Below are 26,104 nucleotides of genomic sequence, written 5' to 3' on the forward strand. Positions count from 1 at the left end.
TACATTTTGCTGTCAGGTGTCATTGTTCCCAAGCTCTTTCTATAGACAGAACTATGGAGTGTTGTGTGTGTATATACACATATGATTATAACTATATTTATTCCTGTCTATATTGCAAATCATGAGTTGACACTGACCTCTTCAATTTTATCTAACATCATACAAAGTTCATTCTGTTTTTCTCTTTCCATATGTATACCTCTTCTCCAATAGTGAGAAGTCCTGCTCCCATTATCCTTAATTTATTATTTATTTTTTCAATCCTCCTGTATGTACCAATCTCTTATATTTGTGGCTCCTTCTTTATCTGAACGAATGCTGCCTCCAACCCATTCAGGCTCCTATACCCAACTTTTCCCTCTGGTCATCCTCTTCATATCCAGTCTCTCTCACCTCACACTGAACTGTGCTGCCCCCATGTGGGCTCTTCCTCATCCTTTTAGGGCCTTGACACCCCATGTTATTACCACTTCCCTGTGAAGATGCTCTTTTCATTCCATACAGGCTTCACACCTGTGTTGCCCTATCCCCACCCCTACTTTTGTACCCCTCCTCCACCTTACTTCCAATGTGGAGTGCCTCCATATTGAATACCCTCTTCAGTTTTATGGCAAACTTTTCTATCACAACTTTCATTTGCTCCTCAGCAATATTTTTCTGGTGAATATTCTTTATTTCTTTTTTTTACTATTTGTTTCCTTTGTCATGTTTGTACGGTTCCTATTCTGGAGCTTCACTGATAATTACTGAATGACATGAATTACTGCTGGACCAGTTATTGCAGACATGACATGAAGAGAAGACAAGGCAGAGTTTTAGCTAACAGGAATTTCCTCTCTAACTCAGTTTGTCTAAAAGAGCTCTTTTGGGGGTGCCTGGGTGGCTCAGTCAGTTAAACGTCCAACTCTTTGATTTCAGCTCAGGTCATCTCAGGGTTGTGAGATCCAGGCCCTGTCGGACTCTGCCCTGGGGCAGATTCTCTCCCTCTCCCTATGCCCCTCCTCCTGCCCTTTCTCTCTCTCTCAAAAACAACAACAAACTTTTCTAGCTCCCACTTCTAGCCAGATAGGCTTGTTTATAACATTGTCTGCCAGTTCCTCCCCATTGCCTCCTACAAGTAAGATTTGTTAATGGGATTCCCTATTCAATCCTATCTTCTCTGATTCTCAGAATCAAACCAATTCCAGAAGGTTCTATGCTCTCAGCTCTGTTCCCTGTCCTTGCTGCAAAAATGGACTTTGTTCTTCAGAGGGAACTCCTGACCTTGAAAAATGTGATTTTTCTCACTTTTCCCCTAAGATCTTTAGGTATTCTTGCCACATTTCTTCTTGTATTCCTGCATTTCAGTAATGAGAAACACTGGAAGACCTATGGATTAGATCTCCTTGCTCACCATGGCCCTTCCACACTGCTAACTTTTATTTTTAAGATTTATTTTACTTATTTTTTAAAAAGATTTTATTTATTTATTCATGAGAGACAGAGAAAGAGAAGGGCAGAGACATAGGCAGAGGGAGAAGCAGGCCCCCCACAAGGAGCCCAATGTGGGACTCGATCCTGGACCCCGGGATCTGAAGGCAGACACTCAAACGCTGAGCCACTCAGGTGTCCCTCACCTACTTTTTTTTCCCTACCTATTTTTTAAAAAGAGAAAGCACATATGTAAGCAAGAGGAGGGGCAAACAGGGAGGGAGAGAATCTCAAGTAGACTCCCTGCTGTGCATAGAGCCTGATGCAGAGCTGATTGCACAACCCGGAGATTATGACCTGAGCCAAAACCAAGAGTCAGGTGTTCAACTGACTGAGCTGCCCAGGTCCTCCAACACAATGCAAACTTTTTCTTTCTTTTTTTTTTAATGCAAACTTTTAATGATGGTATCTTCTTCCTCTAGGAGTCCACATGTGTGTTGCTGGAATACACTCTCTTCTTTGCCTCACTGCTGTGACTATCTAAGCCTTTCTATTATAGCTTATATATCACTTCTAGGGGGCAATCTTCCCTCACTTTCAAGCTGGACTGGGTTTTCCTATGACACACTTTCATGGTATTCTTTCCTTTTTATTCATAGCCGTCACCAAAAAGGCTTCCCTTCCTTGAATGGGGATTGTTTCTGTCTTGTTCATTGTATCTCCAACACTTTATATCTGGCATGTCACAGATTACTATGTATTTCCTAAATGAATATATGAATTATTCCAAACCAGTATCGCTCCTGTTCCTATCTTCATACCAAAATTCTTTGCCAGGATCACCCTTGACCTCCTAGTGGCTAAATTAATAGACACTTTTTGGTTTCTATCTTGACCTGTTGTCAGTATTCAACAGTTCACCTCTTTCTTCTTAAAACACTGCCTTTCCCCATATGCTCTCCCTTATTCTCAGAATCCTTTGCTGGTTCCTCTTTCCTCTTCCTGGTTCCTCAATGTTGGATGCTGGAAGCTTAGACCTGAAGTGTGTCTTTTTTCATTCTATATGTTGCAGGATTTCTTTTCCTGTAGTGCCTGCAGTTCTTGGTCCTGCCACTTTGAAGAATGAAGAGGTAGACCAGATGAAGAGTGGTAGGCAGCAAAGCAAAGTTTATTGGACAATAGTACAAAGCTCCTGAAGAGGGAAGGGACCCAAGAGAGTTGCCAATTTGGCATTTAAACTCGGGAGTTTCTAGGAGCTCTTCGGTGCAGGCTGTTTTAATCTGATAACCCTCCATGCACCAGTCACCCCATCAGGTTTTTGTCCATGCACTCATCTACCTATCAGGTTGTTGTTCATGTGGGAAAGGGTGGTGGACTCCTTCCAGAGTGATGTTTCATAGCCTCAGGGCCAAGAGGACAGTGGCTGCCCCTGTCCTAAGGTGTGCCAGCCAACCGCAGGCCACTAGATCAAGGTCTTTGCCTAAATATCTCACTGGCAGGATGCCTGGGTGACTCAGTGGTTGAGCATATGCCAAAGGCAGATGCCTTTGGCTCAGGGAGTGATCCTGGGGTTCTGAGATAAGAGTCCTGCATTGGGCTCCCTGCAGGGAGCCTGCTTCTCCCTCTACCTATGTCTCTTGTGTCTCTCATGAATAAATAAATAAAATATTTTAATCAATCAATTAATCAATATCTCACTGGCTGTTGAGCTGGCCCCCAAGTCTGGGTCAGGATGGCCAAGTCCATTCCCTTCTTTCCTTTCAGTACCTTCCCTTCCACCTGGTAGAAAACTTAAAGTTGGGGGCACTGTATAAAGCCAAGAATAACAGGATGTGGTCTTTTTCTTATTAAGGGCATTTTTCCTCTTAGGAAAGGGGGGGGGGCTTTGTCCCTGCCTGCCTTTCTTCTGACTCTTCCTACATTATCTCCTTCTCTCTTACTGCTTTAAATACAGCCTATATACCAATGATTTCCAAATTTAGTCTAGATTTTTCAAATCAAGACTTTCTCAGATCCTCATAACACTGGGTTATTGCTCTTAGATATCTCACAGGCATCTCAAACTTGGCCTATCCAAAATTACCGCCTGCTCTTTCCCCAAATCTGTCCCTCCTCAGTACTGCCTCTATCAGGTAATAGCACTCATCCATCCAGTAATCATGTCAGAAATCTGAGAGTCAACCTTCCAACTACCTTCTCCTCCACTCCTATAAACCAATCCCTTACTAAGTCCCTTACCTAGCTCCAAAATAGATCTCAGGTCTACCCGCTTCACTCCATCTCCAATTCCAACTTTTATCCAAATCACCATCCTCAGCTGGCATGTAGCAATTAACCTTTAACAGGTCCCCTTGCTTCCGCTCTCCTGTGCCCAGCAGCACTGGCACTCCTACCTAGTGCCTTTCTTCCCTAGGTAGTCCTAGACTAAAATACTTGCACTCCTTGTTCTTTTCTTAACCTTCCTTGAATGCAGGGATGTCAATAGTTCCTTAGTGAAGCCCATTAATCTCATCTGTTGCATATGGAATTTACTAATTTAACTCTCATTGGTAACCTCATTTCCAAAGTCTGCAAGAAACTTCATGGTTTCTTTTTTTTGTGTGTGTTTTTTGTTTTTCTTTCTTTTGGTGTAAATAACCAGGTTGGAGTAATGGACCAGTTGATGAGCAAGGGGAAAAATCAGGAAACAAGGATTTTACAACTACACTGACCTTTGGAAAGTTAAGGCCCTATGGCATACTGACTTTGCTTGTTGTTAGTACACTGTGTTACCTTCACCTGAAGTAACCCAGGGTTTATGATAGGATACCACCTGGACTAAAGTCTCCCTTTTTCTAGATGTGCGACCCTGGAGGATATGCATCTCATGGTTTAACTTTTAAATTCCAAATAGGTTTTCAGGGCAGAAATTTATCAACAACTTGTAGTTGAAATCAGTGGAGAGAGTGCCTCAAAGTGCTGTGCTGTCTGGGAAAGTCAGGCAGAGACCCAGAGAAACTGGGCCAAGCGGGCGACCAGCAAAGGCAAAGCCAGCATTTTATCCTCTAGTCAGTGAAATGCCTAGAAAAATCTGTTCCTCATCCTCATGAATGCTGGTCTCTGTGAGAAAATTATGCAGAAATGTCACACCAAATTGTTTAAATACTGTAATAACAACCTGCTTTTTACTTTAAAAATGTCATTTTCTTTTTTTTTTTTTTTAAGATTTTATTTATTCCTGAGAGATACACACAGAGAGAGAAGCAGACACAGGCAGAGGGAGAAGCAGGCTCCACACAGGGAGCCTGATGTGGGACTTGATCCTGGGACTCCAGGATCATACCCTGGGCTGAAGGCAGATGCTAAACCACTGAGCCACCCAAGGATCCCCAAAAATGTCATTTTCTTAAGAACCTTTATCAACTTACCCTTTTATCTTTTCTATAAAGGATCCCAGTTATCGATTACATCTCTAAATTTGTCTCCTGCCTTTCCAAATCTCTTTACCCTCAGACAACAACCTTCAAGACAGTTTCAGAGTGTTATTGCTCATAAGAAAACAAATACCTCTCCAAAGTGTGGCCATTGTGTCATATTTTAGTGTCAAACCTCTGCTTTGATTCTGGTGTTTTGTTCACTTAAAAGTCAGTAAATGTCTACTTCAAGGGGTCTTCTGCTCTTAAGCCTTTCCTAGGGCTTTCTCTGTCAGCTTCACCCACTGGAAAGCCATGCTTGGAAGACTCTGAAGGGACTCCACAAGGCATAAAGGGAAAACTGAGTTTGAAGTTCATGTGCATGAATGAAGCCAGGTAATTCCGAGTTAGTCCATTTCTCCAAGCAAAGCCTGCTCAGAAGCTGAGTGCAGGAGATACTGGAGGGACCCACCAAGTATAGCCTTGCCTTGTGGGATAGATCTCAAAGCAATGAGCATGACAGATGCTACAAGTCCCCTGCAAAAATCCATTCCATGGCTTTGTCACACCTTACCCTCCTGCCCTGCCACATACTCTTTTCTTTTCTTTCTTTTCTTTTTCTCTTTCTTTTCTTTTTCTCTTTCTTTCTTTCTTTCTTTCTTTCTTTCTTTCTTTCTTTCTTTCTTTCTTTCTTTCTTTCTTTCTTTCTTTCTTTCTTCTTTCTTTCTTTCTTTCTTTCAGATTTTATTTATTTATTCATGAGACACACAGAGAGAAAGGCAGAGACAACAGGCAGAGGCAACAAGCAGGCTCCATGCAGGGAGCCCAACGTGGGACTCAATCCCGGGTCTCCAGGATCACATCCTGGGCTGCAGGCGGCGCTAAACCGCCGGGCTGCCGGACACATACTTATATTTTTGTCATTATTAGCATTCCAGAACTTGATCCATGTTTATCATAAAAACTGTTTTGTTTTTTTTTTTTTTTTTTTGAGCTCCTTACACTGTCCGAAACACTTTACCAGATTATGTTTTTAAATACAAGGCCTTGGCAAGGGTTCTGGAGAAAAAGAAAATTGGTGAGGATATACAGAAAAAAGAACCTTCATGCACAGCTGGTGGGAATACAAGCTGTTGTGGCCACCGAGGTAAATGATAAAGATATTCCTTAAAATATTAAAAATATAATTATCATATGATCTAGTAATTCCACTACTGGGGATTTACCCAAAGGAAATAAAACCCCTAATTTGAAAAGATGTATGCACTCCTATGTTTACTGAAGTATTATTTACAATAGCCATGATATGGAGCCAACTCAAGTGTCCATCCATAAATGAATGTATAAAAAAGTGATATATACTTATAATGGAATATTACTAGGCCATAGAAAGAAGTAAGATCTTGCCATTCATAAAAACATGGATGGAGCTAGAAGATATAATACTAAGTCACAGAAGTCAAAGAAAGACAGATACCATGATTTTACTCATATGTGGAATTTAAGAAACAAAACAAAGAAAAAAAAGAGACAACAGCAAAAACAAAACAAAACAAAAAACCACCAAACACACATTTAAATATAGAGAACAAACAGGTGATTGATTGCCAGAGAGGAGGTGGGTAGGGGATGGGTGAAATAGGTGAAGAGAATTATCTTATTGTGATGAGCACTGGGAAATGTATAGTATTGTTGAATTTTTATATTGAAAACCTGAAACTAATATAACACTGTTAATCATATTTCAGTTAAAAAAATGAGATGCACTACACATATATTAAAACATCTTAAACTTTTTTAGGAACTGACTATATCAACTATTGGTGAGAATTTGGAAAAACTGGACCTCTCAGCTTGGGCTGCACGGCTGCTGGGAATGTAAAGTGGTGCAGTCACTTTGGAAAACAGTTTAGAAGTTCCTCAAATGGCTAAACATAGAGTAACAATAACCCAGCGTATATCCACATCAAAACTTGTTCATGAATTTACATAGCAATCATATTTGTAATGGTAAAAAACTAGGAACAATCCAAGTGTCCATCAAATATGTAAAGTGGAGAAAACATTGTGGTACATCCATATCAAGAAATAATACTCAGCAGTAAAAAGGAATGAGCAACTGATATATTTAACAACTTGGATGAAGCTCAAAACAACTGGGGTAAGTGAAAGAAGTCAGACTAAAATAATACCCACTTTTTATATAAAACTCTAGGAAATGCAAACTAATATGTAGTGAAGAAAGAAGAGCAATGGTTGCTTTGGAGAGGGAGAGAATTTCTGAGGACAGATATGCTCATTATCTTGAATATGGTGATGACTTCATGATATTCACATACATCAAAACTTATTGTAGGGGTACCTGGGTGGCTCAGTCAAGCATCTGCCTTTGGCTTAGGTCATGATCCCAGGGTCCTGGGATCAAGCCCCCCACGTTGGGCTCCCTGCTCAGCAGAGTCTGCTTCTCCCTCTGCCTGCTGCTTGTGTAGTCTTATTCTCTGCCAAATAAATGAATAAAATCTTTTAAAAATTATACCGTGTACTTTAAATATTGGCTGTTTACTGTATGTCAATTATACTTTGATAAAGCTGTTTAAAAAAATTAAAAGTAAAAAGAAAAGACATTTAGTAGATTAAAAAAAGAAGAAAAAAAAATGAGGCCTTGCCCTCAATAGCCTTCCTGAGCATCTGGGGAAGGGATGATTATAGGTGAAAGTACAGGCTCACCCCACCATGCAGTGAGCATGCAGTGAGCACCAAAGAGAGATATCTTTAAGGGCTGGGCACTGGGGAGAGCCTCCTGGAGAAGATAAAACAATCCAGCAGAAAGTCTGGGCTTGGGGAGAGCTGTAGGGAATGAAATCCAGAGCATTGTTCTCAAAGAAGAGAAGGGACTTTATGGACTTAGGACTGTTCTGAGGGCAGCTCTCCCCTTGGAGTAAAATGTCACTGTTTCTGAGGAAAGAGAGGCTTGAAGGAAGAATGTAGGCAGAAATTCTGCTTCTATTCAAGGAGAGCCAGTTAAGGGGAAAAGGGTTTGCAGATTCCATTTCATAGCCTGATGCACCAAGCCCACCCGTGGGGTGGTACACCAATTCATTCATTCACTCCTACTTGTACCAGATGCTTTGCTGGATGCTGGGGACACTGGGACAACATGGAGGTTGCATCAGTGTAGAGCCTGTTCCTCAAAGTGTAGATCTTGCCCGACCTGGATGGAACCTCAGCATTTCAATGGTAATGCAAATACAGACCCTGAGGCCTCACGTCTGGGTGAGACCTAGGCTTACCCTAGCAGAATCTCAGTGCGGGTCCTGAGACTCTGCTCCACTTTGCGGAACCTCTTCTGCAGCTGAAGTAGGAGCACATCGGTCTGGTGGTTGTTGCCTCTGCAGGCTACTCTGATTGCAGCAACGATCCCTTGGATTTGAGGCAAAACCAGCAGGCTGCAAAAAAGCAGCCTGGCTTCGCCCCTTCCCAGCCTCGCCCCCCTCGTCACCTCCCAGCCCCCTCCCCAGCCCCCCCCACCTCCCAGCCCCCTCCCCAACCTCCTCCCCAGCGCCCCCTTACCTCCCAGCCCCCTCCCCAGCCCCCCCACATCCCAGCCCCCTCCCCAACCCCCTCCCCAGCGCCCCCTTACCTCCCAGCCCCCTCCCCAGCGCCCCCATTACCTCCCAGCCCCCTCCCCAACCCCCTCCCCAGAGCCCCCCTCACCTCCCAGCCCCCTCCCCAGCGCCCCCTTACCTCCCAGCCCCCTCCCCAGCGCCCCCATTACCTCCCAGGCCCCTCCCCAGCGCCCCCCTTACCTCCCAGCCCCCTCCCCAACCCCCTCCCCAGAGCCCCCCTCACCTCCCAGGCCCCTCCCCAGCGCCCCCCTTACCTCCCAGCCCCCTCCCCAACCCCCTCCCCAGAGCCCCCCTCACCTCCCAGGCCCCTCCCCAGCGCCCCCCTTACCTCCCAGCCCCCTCCCCAACCCCCTCCCCAGAGCCCCCCTCACCTCCCAGCCCCCTCTGCAGCCCCCTCCCAGCCTCCTTCCCACCTCCCAGCCCCCTCCCCAGCGCCCCCCTCACCTCCCAGCCCCTCCCCAACCCCCTCCCAGCCCCCACCCGCACCCTCTCCGGCAAACGCCCGGGCGCCGCAGGGAGGCCCCGCCCTCCACGCTAGCCCCGCCCCGGTTGTCAAGGACGGGGAGGCCCCGCCCCCGGCCGGCCGTGCGCCTTTTCTGACACCCGGGGCCTCCCAGCTCTAACCCTGTACCCTCGCGGGGCTGTCACTCGAGCCACCACACGTCCCGCCGACTGCAGCCTCGACCCAGGAGGGAGAGCACGACATGGCGGCGGCCAAGGCCGAGAACCTCACTCTGGTGGTGCACGGACCCGGAGACCTGCGCCTGGTAAAACGGGAAGGGGAAAGGGAAGCCTGGCCCGACCCTGCCCCGCTGGCCTCGGAGGGAGCTCCGCCGCGGCCCCGGCGGCTCCAGCTGGCGACGGGCCCTGCACCTCCGGGTCCTGGCCGCCCAGATCTGAGCTGGTCACCGTGGCGGGGGGAGGGGGCTGCTGGTTGTAAAGTGCTAAGAGGAAGGTTCTTGCCTGCGCCTCCTGGAATCCAGCCCCGTGGCCGGCACGTGGCCAGAGGCCAGGAGGGTTGCAAACTGATCGAAGCCTTCTCCCTGCTTTGCCAGCTGCAGATTCGTAGTCTAGCCTCTTTCGTTGCGCTTTTCAAAAGAGATACCAGGAGGCTACCTGATGTAGGACATGCCCTGAACTCTGGGAAGACAGTGCAAGGCAGAAAGGAGGGCCAGAGGGACGTTTAAAAGCTGTGGAACTCATATTTAATCGGTCTTGCCTTGGCCTGGTAAAACCTCCTTTGCAGGATTATTGTGATCACAAGAGTACCCAGGACTTACTGGCTACTCAGAAAATGCTAGTGCCTGCCTCTTGAACTTCCAGCACAGGCCTCTGTCTCCAGGACCCCTGGTGTTCCTGCGCCTGTGCCAGACTTCAGGATCTGGATAGTGTCCATATCTCCAAAGCTTCTTTTCTCCTCACCACCCTTAGTCCATGCTTAGTTCATTTTCCTGCCATCTTTGATCCGGCTCCTGTTATCTTTAAGAACGTTTTGTGTATGTCTCTTTGGCACCATACCTTTATATCTGCTCTCTGGCTTAGGTGGCCAAAGTCAGGGAGCTACAGGGTCAGCCCTGTGGTGGTGTCAGGGGTCCCTTGACAAAGTCCATCTCAGATGGGCCTGGGATAGCAGTGGGTGTGTGGGGTGGGTGCCAGCCATCTCAACTGCTCCCTGGCACCACCTTCCTCCTCAAAGAGAAGATACAGGAAGATCTAGGTAGGAGAGACTCAGCAGATTATCCAGATTAGTGATTCGTGATTATATGAGAATCTAGGGTCTCTTTCCCCACAGAATGCAGATAGACGGAGTTTGGCAGCAATTTCAGAGATTTTTGTGGAGTTCCTTTAAGTCCCTCCATCAACTCCCTACAAGTTTGTGGATCCCTGACCATGAGCTCCGTCCCTGAGCCAACTCTCCCATTTCCTTAGTTAAGGAAGTGCCATCCCCAGGGTGACAGACTTGTTTAGTTAACAGAGCCCAGATGAGAACTCAGGTTCAGGCTCCCATTCTAGTGCTCTCTCCACTCTGTGGAGCCTCACTCAAGGTCCCAAATTAAAGTGATGCTGTTAGTGCTTATTACTCCCAACACCAGATGGTATTGTAAGGAAGGCAAAGTAATACAGCTCTACGCAGCTTACAGAGTGACCTCCAACTCCATCCTTCATTCCACATTTATTAGATGAGAGGGTGACTGCCATATGCCAAGCACTGGATGGAGGGCTGGGGTCCCAAAAAAGAAGAAGAAGATGCAGCCCCTACCCTCAAGCTGCTCTAGGGAGACAGACAAGATAAAGTTAACAATCAGACAGTGTGAGGGTTTTGGATGCTGCACTGAGTAAAGACCTGGGGGTGGGGGGTGGGGGTGTGTGTGCTTGACCTAGGAAGGAGGCCTAGAGGAGATGAATGCTCCTTGACCTGGTTCTTGAAGGATAAGTAGGAGTCATTCAGGCAAATGTAAGAACAAGTGCAAAGATATATGAAGTACAAGATTACGGGTCCTGTTTACTGGCCCTGCAAATAGTGTGGAGTTTGGTGAGGCTGGGGAAGTGGATAGGATCTGCTTCTGCTGCAGAGGGCCTGCTTTCAGTCATGGATCTAATAAGTAGCAGGACTAGAATTGCAACCCCAGGATCTGCTTTGCCTTAACTCCTAAACTCATGCTCTCCTACTGCTCTTCCAGGTGACCTCTATTTTTATCACAGCTCTCTAGAGCAAAGCCTTGAAGATTGGAGGGAGTAGGAAGCTCACCTTAAAATTGATTTTATGAAAAAAAATTTTTTTAAAGATTGATTTTATCACTTTGCCATTGAATTTTATCAGCTTTGCTCTCTGAATTAGGGAGGAATTGGGGTGGGTGTATCCTAAAGGCTCTAGAAAATATGATGGGCTAGAGAATGTTGCCTGTGGTTGTAGCATTGGTACACTGAAAGAATTCAGGATGGATTCATGAGGGCCTCAGGTCTGTTTGAGAGTAAGAGGTGATGGGATCATTTACTAGACAGAAGAGAATAGATTAAAATGATGAGATCAGGTCTGAGTTTAAGATTTCTCTGGAACACAACATTGAGGTGTCTTTGAGAAATTATCTTGGTTCTAAGGATCTGGGATATAGCAACTGGAGCTGTAAATTCAGGAGTCATCTGCTTCTACTGAGCAGTTTTGCACTCCCACCCCATGAGGCATTTGGGAATGTGTAAGGGGGCGTGGGTTGTCACAACAGCTGAGGGGCAGACTTCATTAGGTTTACAGCACTATCCTGCTCAACAAAGTATTGTCCTTCCCAAAGTTTCACCGTAGTGGGAATTTGTAGAAGGATAAGCCTGCCTAGGCTGAGTGGGACGTGTAGACTGAGAAGGCAGCAAGTGGAGGACATTTCCTTGGAGAGAGCACGGCACTCAGGGGAAGGGGCAGAAAGCTGTCAGAAGAGTGACCAGGGATGACTAGGCTGCCTCAGAGATAACCTCAGCACAGACCCTCCTGGCCCCTCACCACTCCCTGCAGAGAAGGACCCTCAGCACCTCGACAGAGAGCCCCCTGACTTCCATAGAGTATCTCTGTCCTTCCACCCCTTCTGTAAGGCAAATAGGTAAGTGGTTTGGGATTGGGGGTGGGTGGTACTACTAGAGAACCAGGAAGCAACCCGAAAAGCTTTCCAAAGGAACACCAGTTCTCCTTTCTGTGGGACAACCAGAATGAAACCCAAGATTTCCTGGACATAGATAGCCGGCTGTGGCCATTTTGGCCAACCAGGGTCAGGATCCACTGATAGAAATGGTTGTGCCTCAGGAACTCATGGGAAGGGAGTTATCTGGTGAAAGGCCCATTTCTAAAATCTGAAGCAGGATTTGGAAGGGTTCTGAAGCAGGAAGCCACGGGTTCAACCCTTTCCAGTGCTGCTATCCCACTTCGGGTAAGCCCAGGGACCAGCCAGCATCCATGGCAGTAGTTTGTGGCAGAAATTTGACCTGAACCTCTTCAAACTCCTGGCATCTTCTACCTGCCAAGGAAGGAAACTTAAGACCTCGCTTCTTTCTGCCTTACGGAGAAGGCAGGATTCCCTCTTCTTCCTTGATTGCTGGGGCTGCAGGGAAAGAAAAATTAAATTCCTTGCCTACTATGTAGCTAGTGATCCCCTCGCCACAGCAAGGGAAGAGCCCTGGCAGCTCCAGTGCTCCCTGGCCTGGGGATTCAGGTCTGCATGGTGTCTTCACTCTGGGCATTTCTAAGTTGAGTGGTAAGTCAGAGAGAGTATATGTGTGCACAAACAAACGCACAGAGACACACTGATTGGTGGTTTATTTTTTATAATGAGGAAAACAAAAATTTGAGGGGGGAAACAGAGCTTTTACTTTTCCCTCCCTATTTTAAATAGGGAAAGGAGCAAGGGGCAAGGCAGCCAAACTGATGGGTAAAGAGGCAAACTGCTTGTCAGCAAAAAGTGTCAGCTCAAAGTGCAGCTGGCTGAAGTTCTCTTTAAATGGAAACAGTAATAAAGTCACGAGCCAGGTTGAGGCCCAGAGTGCAGTTTAGCGCCAGCTCTGCTGTTTATAGTTTTGTGAGTCGCCGGATTATTTTCTGCTTCAATTTCCCATCTGTGTGATGGGGATGACAGTAATTCTCACCTCTGGGTTGTGTGAAGACTAGATGGTATCAAGGAACAAGAATTTCATGTCCTGTCAAAGGTTCTAACTGGACCAAGAATCAAATTGACATGAGAAAGATTAGCAGGAGAAAATCAAATTTAATAGGTAATATGTACAAAGAATCCACAAATACATGGCAATGGCCAAAGACAGGCAAAATGAGAAAGGGGCTGGGGGTTGGGACTTCAAAGGGAATGAATGCAATTCACAGGAAGATCAAAGAGTAAATATTTGGTATATTTGGTAAACAAATGTTTGCCCTGATGTATAACTAGATTACTCAGATAAAATTTATCTGTGGTCAAGCCCCTCTAATTTCGATTATTCTTTGTTGTTAAGGGAGGGGTAAAAGTGTCTCCTGAATCCGCAGGACATTGATTGCCTTCGGATTAAAATAATCAGGGCAGACTGCCCTTGGCCCTTACAATGGGACGGTGCCTGTAACAGGCCTAGCACAGCTAATGACATATGCTAAGGCTAGGGCCTATGGAGAGTCAGACATTTATACCATCTCAATTTAGGGGTGCCTGGCTGGCTGGCTCATTGGGAAGAAGACAGGACTCATTATCTTGGGACCCTGAGTTAAAAGCCCCCCATTGGGTGTACAGATTACTTAAAAAGACCTTAAAAATAGTAATAAAAAAATCTTAGCATAAAAAGAAAAAAAATCAAGACCTTCAAATACGTGGGCATTTTTTGTGTGTGTGTGTTATGTGGGCGATCTTTAAAAAATTTATTTATTGGAGAGAAAGCAGAGAGAGAGAAGCAGACTATCCCCTGAGCATGTAGCCCTATGCAGGGCTTGATCCTTATTGATTTAGTTTTGGAATTTAGGTGAGGTCGGGAGCCCATGGCCAAGAAAGAATTCTCAGACATCTTTGGTGTAAAAAGGGTGATCTTATTAAAGCATGGGACAGGACCTGTGGGCAGAAAGAGCTGCTGCACTGAGGTTGTGAGGAATGGCTGATTATATATGCTTGAGAGTTAGGGGTAAGGAAAAAGGGAGGTGTCCAGAAGGACTTTGATATTGCTAAAGAAGACTTTCTGGGTACAGGAGGCCTTGTTATTGTTAAGCCAAGGTTGTTCCCTCCCACACACACACCCCAGCAAAGCATTAACATTAAGATAGTTGAAAAAAATAACATTAAGATAGTTGTAAGTTTCCTGGAGGAATGTCACAGGAGTGGGGGGGGTAGGTTATGGGGTGTCACCTTGTGCTTTGTCCTCAGCTTCTGCTCCCTCATCACCATGACCCTGAGATCACAACTTGAGCCGAAATACAGAGTCAGATGCTTAATCAACTGAACCACCCAGGTACCCCTCTGTGGACAATTCATAACCAAATTATAATAAATGTAGGCCTGGGCAATAATCTTGTATTTATCTGTATTTGCCCGTTTAATTACTTTGTGCCTCTTAGTTCAGTCTTGAGAAATCCAGAAGTTCCTTTTGATTGGGAAATGAATTCTCTCTTGAGTTCATGAAGTTGGGATATAAAAGTCAAATGAGTTTTTCTGCACAGAAGCTGCTTGGCAGAGGAGGGCTGAGGGGAGACTTTGTGTTTTTTTTTTTTTTTTTTAATGCTCTAGGTTTCACTTGAAAGGTAGGGGGGAACAAAGAGAATTAATGTGGTGAGTGCCTACCAAATTTGGGCATGTGCCATGTCCTTTAATTAGTGCTTCACACACTATGCTGGGTGAAACAAATGGCAATTTTATTTATTTTCAACCACAAGCCGATATGTTTGTGTTGCTGTGTTTTGGTGTTGCAGCAATGTCAACATGCTTTAAATATTGCTAAATGCTTTTTTTGTTTGTTTTTTTCTGTACATATTGCATCATACATCAGTAGTAGTCCATCGACCACATTGAGCGCATTTCACCTGCCAGTACTCCTGCAAGCTTTGCCAGATTTCAGGCACCAGCATGTGGCCAGGGAGAAGAAAGGAGCAACCCAGCCCCCACTTCCCGGAGGCGGACCACCGGGTTCCAGATGGGATATAGTCAGATTTTTGTTTTATGATGTAGGGGAGGAAAAATAATTTTCTCCCTGTGCTTCTAGGTTCTTGGCTGAGATCCCTTGTAATAAGAAGCAGATTAACAAGACTATACAAGTTTAATAATGTGTACCTCCTGTATATATGGGAGGTAATGATGAAAATAGTAATTTCAGGGCACTGGGGTGGCTCAGTGGTTTGAGTGGCTGCCTTTGGATCAGGTTATGATCCCAAGGTCCTGGGATGGAGTCCTGCATCAGGCTTCCTGCATGGAGCCTGCTTCTCCTTCTGCCTGTGTCTCTGCCTCTCTGTGTCTCTCATGAATAAATAAAATCTTTAAAAAAGAAAAAACAGTAATTTCATGAGATGGCCAAAGCTACCACCTTAACTTCCATTTCCACCTAAAAACAAAAGATCTTGGAATGGGGGAAGCCAGTTAGGGAGGTTTTCGGGAAAAGCACAGAAAATAAAAGGTTGTTGCTCAAATTTAAATCTGTGCCTTCTCTCCTGGTAAGAGAGATTGGATCAATCTCTTTTTTCCTGATAGGGAGAGGGAGACACCCTTACAAAAGATTTTCCTTGTAAATGTAAATATCTCTTTCATAAAGTAAGTTCTCAGTTTTCAGAGCTTTTCCTAAATCTGCTGTTTGTTAAAAATGATCTGCCTAAAATAATTCTTTTGCCAAAGAGATATATTTGGGGATGGCAAATTCTGCTCCCCTTAAGGAAAGACCAAGTTAAAGGGAAAATAGGCATTTTAGAATGATGGGTTGATGGGACTCCTGGGTGGCTCAGTGGTTAGGGGCCTGCCTTTGTTTGGCTCAGGTCCTGATCCCAGGATGGAGGATCAAGTCCCACATCAGGCTCCCTGTGAAGAGCCTGCTACTCCCTCTGCCTTTGTTTCTGCCTCTCTCTCTCAGTCTGTGTCTCTCATGAATAAATAAATCTTTAAAAAAAAAAAAGGATGATGAGTCGATGTTAAATTTTAAAGAGCAGAGAAAATGTGTCAGCATCAAGCTTAAACATTAATCAGGCCCCACGAAGATATTTCTTGAGTTTTTGCCCTTTGAGGAGACGTGTTATACCCCAGGTCAAAAAAAATTGCTTTGAATCTTTAATAGTTTTTAAAGTAAAATAGTTCTGTATAATGTAACACATCGAAGATATCCCCTCCTTGCATATGTACTTTACTGTTAAGATTTTGGGGTAAGGATGAGGGGATTATTTAATGAGGAGGCATCAACACTGGCAACTCAAGTGGTTCTGAGCATCAAGTCTCTTTCCCAGGTTACTTTTGCCATAGCTGCTAGACCCAGCTAGCTGCATCTCTACCACCAAATTAAAGGGCCCTGATAGGTTTTAAGTAGCAGCTGGATTAAACCCAGAGATTACACCAGAATGAAGAAGTGCAGGCTACTTAGCCCTTTAACACCTGAACTAGATTTATCAGTGAGAGACACTGACAATACAGTATAAAGCTCCTGAAAAAGAGAAAATCAGGTAGTAGCAAATAGCTCAAAGAAATACCTCTTCCTTTATCTTTTTTTTTAATTTATTTATTTATGATAGTCACAGAGAGAGAGAGAGAGAGAGGCAGAGACACAGGCAGAGGAGAAGCAGGCTCCATGCACCGGGAGCCCGATGTGGGATTTGATCCCGGGTCTCCAGGATCGCGCCCTGGGCCAAAGGCAGGCGCCAAACCGCTGCACCACCCAGGGATGCCCCCTCTTCCTTTATCTTAATTATATTTCAGTAATAAAACAAGACCCGAACCAGATGAACAGCAGGAAATCAAATCCAGCTATTTCTGCCAACTGCTACGCAAGGACAGTGCCTTTGTCTGCAGGAGGCCTAGAGCCACAAAGCTTAATTTTTTCCACTAAAAGTAGCAGGAACAGTTAACAATACCACAAATAGGATATTAATGTTTTATGTAATAAGTCCTAGTACTACTAAGAAATGTAGTGAAATACCCCTATTCTGAAGGGAATAACTAAGAGTATGGGGGAAATTGTTCTTTTATTTATGTATTTATTTTAAAGATTTTACTTATTTATTTGAGAGAGAACTCGAGCAGGGTGGAGAATTAGAAGCAGACTCCCCCCTGAGCAGGGGGCCCCATGAGGTTCCATCCCAGGACCAGGACTCTGGGATCATGACCTGAGCTGAAGGCAGATGCTTAACTGACTGTGCCACCCAGGTGCCCCAAAATTTCTCTTTTAAAATCGCATGACAGAAATTAAGGAGGAGAAATATGTACTCTCCTACCGTAATGACATCCACTTGATAAGTCTTCTAGTGTGACTGTTAAAGCTGGCAGTTTTCTCAAAATCAGATTTACACTGAGGAAGGAATAGGTCCAGATTTTATGAAGTGATGTCTAGCTAAATCATTTTTTTAAATGTAAATGTTTCATTTCCTAGACCTGAACACAGCATTTAATCAATGTTAGTAACATACTAGTGCATCCAGCAAAGCTGAGAGACTTCACATTTTTGCTTAAAGAACCATCTGATAGGTATAATTATATAGTTATATTTGTACATTTTGAATTAGGAAATTAATTTTTTAAAAATTTACTGATTGGGCAGCCCCAGTGTCCCAGTGGTTTAGCGCTGCCTTTGGCCCAGGGTGTGATCCTAGAGACCCTGGATCAAGTCCCACGTCAGGCTCCCTGCATGGAGCCTGCTTCTCCCTCTGCCTGTGTCTCTGCCTCTCTCTGTGTGTCTGTCTTGAATAAATAAATAAAATCTTTTAAAAAAATAAAAAAAAATTTACTGATTTATCCCAGTTAAGAATTAAATAGTCCTTTAACCATCCTGTATGGATCCAGCTCTACAAGCTGGGGAGGCTCAATGGAGAGGATTGGCCACCTTCCCAGTCCTGTGAGGACAAGGAAGGCTTTTTAGAGGAGGTGATTGATTCACTGTGTGCTTGTTTCTCGCTTGTTCACAGGCCTCTATCCCTGACCTATGCTGAGTGCCAGTCCCAGGAGTATAGCCACCTGTGGGACAGCCCCACCTGGATGTCCCCAGACACTGCAATTCCAACACATCCAAACCTATATTTCCCTGAGTTCCCAGGAGAATTAGCAAGTCACCCTCCCAACCCCCCCCCCATCTCCTCCTCCCCTTCACTTCCCACCTCCTGAAGAAGGATCAGACCCTGGGGAAGTGGTCCCGGAGAGGTGAGTGAGCAGCAGTGTGCTAGGAGTTGCTGGAGGCTTGCAGAGAGCACTGACTGCACCATGGAGGGGTTAAGACTTTACAGGGCCATGGGGCGCTGGAAATGGATTTGTATTTTAGAAAGACTGTTAGCAGAAGGTGGGGGGTTGGAACCCTGAGAGCTCAGGCTGGAGAGCGGTTCAGTGTGGGCTTTGGAGGGAGTATTTGACCCTTCTACTTTGACCCCAACTTGGCCAGGGCTAATGCAGCTACAACAGAGCCTTTTATGACAAAATGGCCCATCAGGAAACCTTTGGATTTTCCTCGCTTGTTTGAAACATGCTCCAGGGAGGAGGAAAACTGAGGAAGGAAAGCAAAATAAGGTCTCTTGCTCTGTTCTTCTTACATATAGAGGGCAGCCAGCTGTCATCAGGAGACCTGATGGGGGAGTAGGCCGTGGTGGGTTTGGGGGACCTGGGGTAAGGCTGCTCCCAAAGCCCTCACTCTAAGGCATGAAGCTTGGCTTTACACACTTGCCCACAACCAGAAGAGTTGGGCTTAAAACTGCAGAATCCCATTTCCCTTTCTCCCAAATCCCAGTCTTGTAAGGAACAGGCCAGTTTTCTTAATATTGACATGACAACAAGGGAAATAACTTGTCCCAAAAACAATTTTTAAAAGTACCCTTTTCAGGGGGCACTTGCATGGCTTAGTGGTTGAGCATCTGCCTTTGGCTCAGGGCGTGATTCTGGAATCCTGGAATCGAGTCCCACATCGGGCTCCCTGCACAGAGCCTGATTCTCCCTCTGCCTGTGTTGTGTCTCTGCCTCTCTGTGTCTCTCATGAATAAACAAAATCTTTTAAAAATAAAAAATACCTTTTTCAAAAGAAGGACAAGGCTGTCCAGAGCAGGTTCTACCATACTGTGAATTAATGATAAGAAATAGAACTTTGCTTCGATTTCTTTTGTAATAAGAGCTCAGTTATTTACTATGAGTTGGGCACTGTATCTTATGGTTATCCTCATTATACAGAGGAGGAAATTGAAGGATCAAGGAGCTTATGTAACTACCCCTCTGCCCCTCCCCCCCAGGTCATGCAGTGGGTGGAGGGGAGCCTGGGTTTGCACATGGACAGGCAGTTGCAAACTGAGTTCTTCACCCCTGCTCCCCTTGGGTCATCTGTAGGAGGGTAAAGGCATGTTCCCTTGATTTCTCCTCATGTTGAGGCCATTGCTGCACAGGTGGCCATAGAAGAAGGGGGGGCAGGAGGATATACTTAGGAAACAAACATTTAGGCTGATTTGACAAAATATATTTAGGAAATACAAGATAACATTTAGAATGCAAGAGGCACCAGGAATGATTCCATGCCCCCACAGAGTTTTACCTGAAGTATTTCCCTGATTTTTGGGGGGAGGATGGGGAGTTGGAAGGGATAGAAGGGAGGATATGTATGTGACGTATTTCTGACTTGAAATGAAAAATGCTGGAAAAGTGACGTAACTACAGAAAAGAACAGTTAACTCCACTCTCCTTTATCCCTTTGTTACTGTCACTCACAGAGATAAGAAGTCCTGTTCAGGAAACCTTGAAGATGCCTGATAACAAAACTTAGGAGATGAAAGGGCAGTAGGGATAAAAATGAAAGCTGGGGATCTCGGAGGAGCTAAGAAACTGATAGATGAGAAGTAGGATGGATGAAAGAATATTGTCACTGAAATCTGAGACAGAAAAGGAGATTAAGGAAACAGAGGATTTGGGCTAACGTCATTTGGAGGAATCACAAATGAAAAGCAAGGTTTTTTTAGTAACTGTGCTGGGATAGCCTTTTAAAATAAGAGCTCCACAGCCATGCTTAGGATAACATTTGTAGACTTAAGGGCTCATCTTAACACGGTCTTCTGCTTCTGCAGCATGTCTTCTGCAGAGAGGGGAGTCAGGAGCCAAGCTGAGTTGTCAGGGTGGTTAGAGTAAGCAAGAAAGAGAACGGAGAGGAAAAGGTATTGAAGTTCTAAATGTGCCACCTGCTCCAAAGGGAAAACCAGGCTATCCACACAGCACCCTCTAGTGTCTAGAAAGGTGACTGCAGCTTTCCGGGGTGGCAGGACCAAAGCTGGTCGGCTCTCACCTCCAGCAAATCTTTACTGTAGTCCTCTCCAGTGACCCAGGGCCTCCTTGGTGTGCCCAGCTGTTGCATTGAGCTTGATTCTTACCCCTCTCTGCCCCTAAACAGGGTATTCAGGGCTGACCTGGTTGGAGGCAGGGATAATGAAGAATAAATTACCTTTTGCTGCTTGAGAAGTTGCCTACTGGTAGCTTTACTGGGGAGGTTTTGGTGATAGTTGGCTATCAGGAGTTGCTCATTTTTAGATGGATTCCCTCCTCCCACCCCCCCTTCTTTCCTTCCTTCCTTTCACATGTAGCCAGTTTAAATTATTAAGAGCTGAAAAACTAACTGAGCACCTTTTCCCCACATCAGGCTGCTTTGGATATATATAGCTCTACCAGTTTTACCTTAGTACTACCATGGGCAGATCACTAAATCTCCCTGTTCTCCAGTTTCACCTTATGGAAAATGGGATCATAAGAGAAGGTATTACGTAGGGTTGTTGTGAGGATGAACCAAGGTGATGCGTGTACAACATTTAGCACAGGACCTGGTAGGAGGAAGTTAGTGTTAGCTAATCAGCATTAGCATTGATTCTCTTCAAGCTACTTGAACAGAAAGGCTGGTAATCTGAGATGAGTGAGAACTGCAAACCTTCCTTCGCTGTCTATTATGGAGAGTGGTTAGGTAACAAGTACATGCTCCCCCATGTTTGAGGCAGTGCACTGTGCCTGGTGACTGGAGAGATCGAAGGCATTGTCTTTGGCATCAGGGTTATTTTGTTAGCAAAATAGCCCAGGGGTCATTCATTACTAACCTATGAAAGCATCTGGGCTTCTATGTGGATGGAACTGGAGGGTATTATGCAGAGTGAAATAAGTCAATTGGAGAAGGACGATCATATGGTTTCACTCATACATGGAATATAAGAAATAGTGAAAGGGATTACAAGGAGGGGAACTGAGTGGGAAAAATTAGAGAGAGAGACAAACCATAAGAGACTCCTAACTCTGGGAAACAAAGGGTTACAGAAGAGGAGGTAGGTGGGGAGATGGGGTAACTGGGTGACAGGCACTAAGAAGGACACTTGATGGGATGAGCAATGGGTGCTATACTATATGTTGGCAAATTGAATTTAAATTAAAAAAAAATAAAAAGAGAAAAGAAAAAAAAGAAAGAAAGCATCTTGGGAAGGCTTTCTGAAGGGGACCAGCTTTGGGCAGTGCCCCAGCAGCGTGCTCTGCAGGGGCCCTGCCCCAACCTTCTCTCCACCTTTCTGACTACTCCTTGCATCACCCTGAAAGGAGAAAGGGCATATTCCACCCTTGAGGTGTAGTGGGATGTAGTGAGACAGGCTGGGGAATCAAGTTTAGTACTGGTTCATCCACTCTGGCCGTAAGACTTTGACCAAGTTATTTAATTTCCCAGCTTCGGGTTTCTCATCTGCAAACCATGGGCCATGTGCCATGATGTGTGTAAAGCCAGAACATTGTCTGGCACATAGTTGGTACAGTGAACATTTCACATTCCTTCCTCTTTTGGCTGCCTTCAAAGATTTCATAAAATGAACCCTTGAATTTGGCCACTCACCATCCTTCCTTCTTGTCACCATGAATGTCCTAGCTTGTTGGTAATGGGAAGAAAAGTTGGTTAATGATAATAATAGCTGTGAATGCCAGAATAGCTCAGATTGCTTTTTGAACCTGGAGAGTGGCCAAAATGCAGATCCTATGTGTTCCCAAAGGGCCTCTAAAACTCCACATGGGAGGTTTCAGAAGAGGGGACCAAGCACTGGTCCGTGTGCTGATGTAAAGGAGAGAGCAACTGCATACACTTTCTCCAACCTGTCTAGAGGTCAAAGTCTTCACATGCAACTACCAGATACCTTCACCCTTCACCCTGTAAGAGTTTCCCAGACCAAACAAATCTGTATCTTAAGAATGTGTTTTTTGAGGAGGGAAGGATCTGATATGGAAGGCTGTCCAAACATCCCTTTCTGCTTAGGGGAACATTTAGTATACTTTATCAGTCCAGGGCAAATTGCACCAGTGGGTGGGAGATGGTGAAGTCAGGAATTAGGGGCAGGGCTGGGGTTGGGGTGACTGGGTGACAGGCACTGAGGGGGGCACTTGACAGGATGAGCACTGTGTGTTATGCTATATGTTGGCATATCGAACTCCAATAAAATATATACAAAAAAAAAAAAAAAAAGGAATTAGGGGCAGCATGATTTAGTGTGGCCCCTCAGGCATCCACTCAGCTGCAATATGGTCTGACCCTGTGTTAATTCTAAGAAGAAATACTTGAATGAGAGTCCGTGTTGACTAAGCAAATTGAAAATGTTCATAAGAGAAAGTCATTATGCATGCTAACTGGTTTTTCTATTTTATTTCCTTTAGGAGAACTATCCTATCCCAGAACCAGGCCCAAATGGTAGGTCCTTGGGATGCTCAACTTACATTTTATTGTTTCTTATTACTTATCCTGAAAACACCTGTGCATTGCTTGCTTACCCTCTTTTCCTCCTGTTTATTACTTTGCCTCCAATTAAAAACTATCTTTTTTGTTGGGCTGTCAACCCAGTCTGTTACCCATGGCATGACTGGATAGATTCAACTTGACTGCTACATGAAATAAATAGTGATAGGGATCCCTGGGTGGCGCAGCGGTTTGGCGCCTGCCTTTGGCCCAGGGCACGATCCTGGAGACCCGGGATCGAATCCCACGTCGGGCTCCCGGTGCATGGAGCCTGCTTCTCCCTCTGCCTGTGTCTCTGCCTCTCTCTCTGTGACTATCATAAATAAATAAAACTTAAAAAAAAAAAAAGAAAGAAATAGTGATAGAATCAAAAGAGTTACCATATCAGACTGCTGACTTGTCCCAGAGTCTTTCTTTTTAAAGCCTTTGTTTATTTATTCATGAGAGACCCACAAAGAGAGGCAGAGACACAGGCAGAGGGAGAAGCAGACTCCCGAAGGGAGCCTGGTGTGGGACTTGATCCCAGGACCCCAGAATCACGACCTGAGCCAGAGGCAGACAGTCAACTACTGAGCCACCCAGGCATCCCTGTCCCAGAGTTTTTGACATAAAATGTCTTTCTGGACCAGAAACATAGTTGTTCCTCATTTGACCTAACCTAGAGTTAGGTTACTCTGTATACTATAAGGTGCTATTCGGGTAGCCAAAGCCTGTCCTAACCCTAGCCCAAGCTTTGAAAATGAGTGAGTCTACAGAACTTAATCTCTTCATTAAAGAAGAGGATGTCACCATAGGGAGACTAGGACCTTCTGTTCAGTGGGAATGGGAGGGGCCTCATGGATCGCTGCCCCATGGCCCTAATCAACCAGGCACAGACAGTGGGTGAATGTTCCTGTCACCTTTGTTCTAGTCCTTTGGCTTCTCACTGGGCAAGCCTGTAAGACCCAGCTGACAAGCACATTTCCTGGGGTGGTGTCTGTACCTGGGAAAGTCATGCCCCCTGCTGGCTAAGGCAGATGCCTACTGAAAATTTTCCAATACCTCCCATCCCTGGAGTGTTCCACTTCATAATCTGCAGTGAGGCTGAGAGCAAGAAGAAGAGTGTCTATAGATAACTCATCTCATATGCAGCCACTCAGGCCTCCTTTCTGCCCTTGGTGAGTTGGGGATGTGTTTTCCCACCTTACCCCAGAACTGTAGCTTCTGTGTGAACATCAGATTGAAGGCAGCTTTCCTGAAGCCTCCAGAGCTTTGCTACTCAAAGGTCAGTTGAGTTATTGGTTTATAGTGATAAGAACACAGACAATAGCTGTTTCTATCAGAATTTAGCATGTAATGCATATTTAGGGCTTAAGGGTTTTCACCAAGATAACATGTTCAGAGAAGTGAAAGAGGCCCCTCACTGTGTCCTGAAAAGTTGGTATTGATTCTAGAAGTAACCAAACAAGAGCTCTCTTGGACTCAAAGCACCCTGGTACTGTTTCTCTCTCTGACACAGCATTCTGTTCTTACTTTCTTGTCTCTTGCTGCCCTTGGGTTGGAAGGGGAAACGATGGTAAATTCAGTTAGCCTTCTAGCAAGTCAAATTTAATCTCTTATTACAAATTGGTAACTTTAAGAGAGGAAACTCCTATAATCTTCTCTACTTTTGATCAGTCTTCACCCTGCCATTTCCTACTTTGTCACCAAGGCCAAGGACAGAGAAGATTCTACAGAACCACACCTGGTGGATTGGTAGGTGATTTGTGGTGAGGGCAGGGTGTAAGACACCTGAATACACAGCAGAGCTTTAGGTCTCTTTGTCTTTCTAAGGTAGCGCTTTTTCTCAGGGAGAGATTTGCACCATGGCCACCTTAGTCAGCCTAGACTAGTAATCCTTTAGCACTTATTTTAGCACAGGGGCTCAGTAGCATCATTATCTTTAACTTGGAAAACTGACAACAACAATACCAACAAATCTCACTTATTCAAACCTGTGAAGGGAAAATACCAGTTGAAATCTTTGGATGGTTTAAATGAAAGCAGCACTTTTAAACAAAACAGACATGAAGAATGCAGTCAGATAGCTGACAAAGTGTTGCCAAGCCTAGATTTTGCAGCCTTTCTCTCATGATAGATAAGAATCAGGCATAGCAGATTGTGTGGAAATAGTTATCTCCTATAAAACAGTTTTTCCCTTACATGGTTGATACATTTTTTTTTCCTATTAATAATATCTTGTTTATGCAGTATATTAGACTTTTCCAGAGAGATGGAACCAAGAAAGAGAGAAATAAAGAGATTTATTATATATATTTATTTATACATAGTTTTATTATACATGTCTATATAGAGAAGGCTGAGGGAAATTTATTTTAAGGAATTGGCTCCTGTGACTGTGAGGACTGGCAAATCTGAAATTTGTAGAACTCACCCGCAGGCTGGAAGTTCAGGTAAAAGTTGATGCTTCAGTCTTAGAGAATTCCTTCTTCAGAAAACCTCAGTCTTTTTCTCCTAGGGCCTTCAACTGATTGGATGGGGCCCACCTACATTAGGCAGAATAATCTGCTTTATTCGGGGTTTACTGATTTATATGTTAATTGCATCTAAAAAAAAAAACCTCACAGCAACAACTACTCTTTTGGGAGTTTTGTTTGTTTTTAAAATATTTTATTTACTTTATTTAAGAGAGAACAAGAGAGAACATGGGGAGTGGGAGGGGCAGAGGGAGAAAGAGAAGAGAAGCAGACTCCCCCTGAGCAGGGAACCTGATGTGGGGCTTGATCCCAGGACTCCAAGATCATGACCTGAGCTGAAGGCAAACGCTTAACCGACAGAGCCATCCAGGTGCCCCAACAACTACTGTTTGATTAAACAACTGAGCACCATAACTTAGCTGAGTTGACACAAAATTAATCCTCAAGTGCAATTATTTTGCTCTATGGAAGCTTTCTTGTCTTACAAGCCTTAATTGGTATCACTGTTTAGCTTGTTTTCCTCTGTGGTCTAAATACTGTACCCGGCCTTTGAAACCAAGCCCGTTTCCTATCCAGTGGGAAAACATGGTGGTGCCTCCGACTGTAGAGGAGTCTTTCTTTCCCTCACTTGTTTTCTCCTTCCTCTTATCAGAAGTACTGCTGAAGATGCATTCCGTTGGAATCTGTGGCTCAGATGTCCACTACTGGCAGCATGGTCGAATTGGGGATTTTATTGTGAAAAAGCCAATGGTGCTGGGGCATGAAGCTTCAGGAACAGTCGTAAAAGTGGGATCACTGGTAAAGCACCTAAAATCAGGTCAGCAAAACC

General features: G+C 44.8%; 1 protein-coding gene across 2 annotated transcripts in view; it reads left to right on the plus strand.

Annotated features, from left to right (window-relative positions):
- The first annotated feature begins 9,007 nt into the window (after nucleotides 1–9,007).
- Nucleotides 9,008–26,104, plus strand: part of SORD (sorbitol dehydrogenase) — a 33,975-nt gene continuing 16,878 nt past the window's right edge. Inside the window, exons 1-4 of one of the 2 annotated variants that reach the window (XM_055316782.1) lie at nucleotides 9,049–9,195; nucleotides 18,024–18,255; nucleotides 22,741–22,774; nucleotides 25,928–26,092. In XM_055316782.1, the coding sequence (XP_055172757.1) occupies nucleotides 25,942–26,092 (151 nt within the window). In that variant the 5' untranslated portion in view covers nucleotides 9,049–9,195; nucleotides 18,024–18,255; nucleotides 22,741–22,774; nucleotides 25,928–25,941. Of the gene's footprint in view, nucleotides 9,196–18,023; nucleotides 18,256–22,740; nucleotides 22,775–25,927; nucleotides 26,093–26,104 lie in introns of both variants that reach the window. The other variant, XM_055316781.1, reaches the window with a different exon arrangement.

Source organism: Nyctereutes procyonoides, unplaced genomic scaffold (genome assembly GCF_905146905.1).
Source record: "Nyctereutes procyonoides isolate TBG_1078 unplaced genomic scaffold, NYPRO_anot_genome, whole genome shotgun sequence".
Taxonomy (NCBI): Eukaryota; Metazoa; Chordata; class Mammalia; order Carnivora; family Canidae; genus Nyctereutes; species Nyctereutes procyonoides.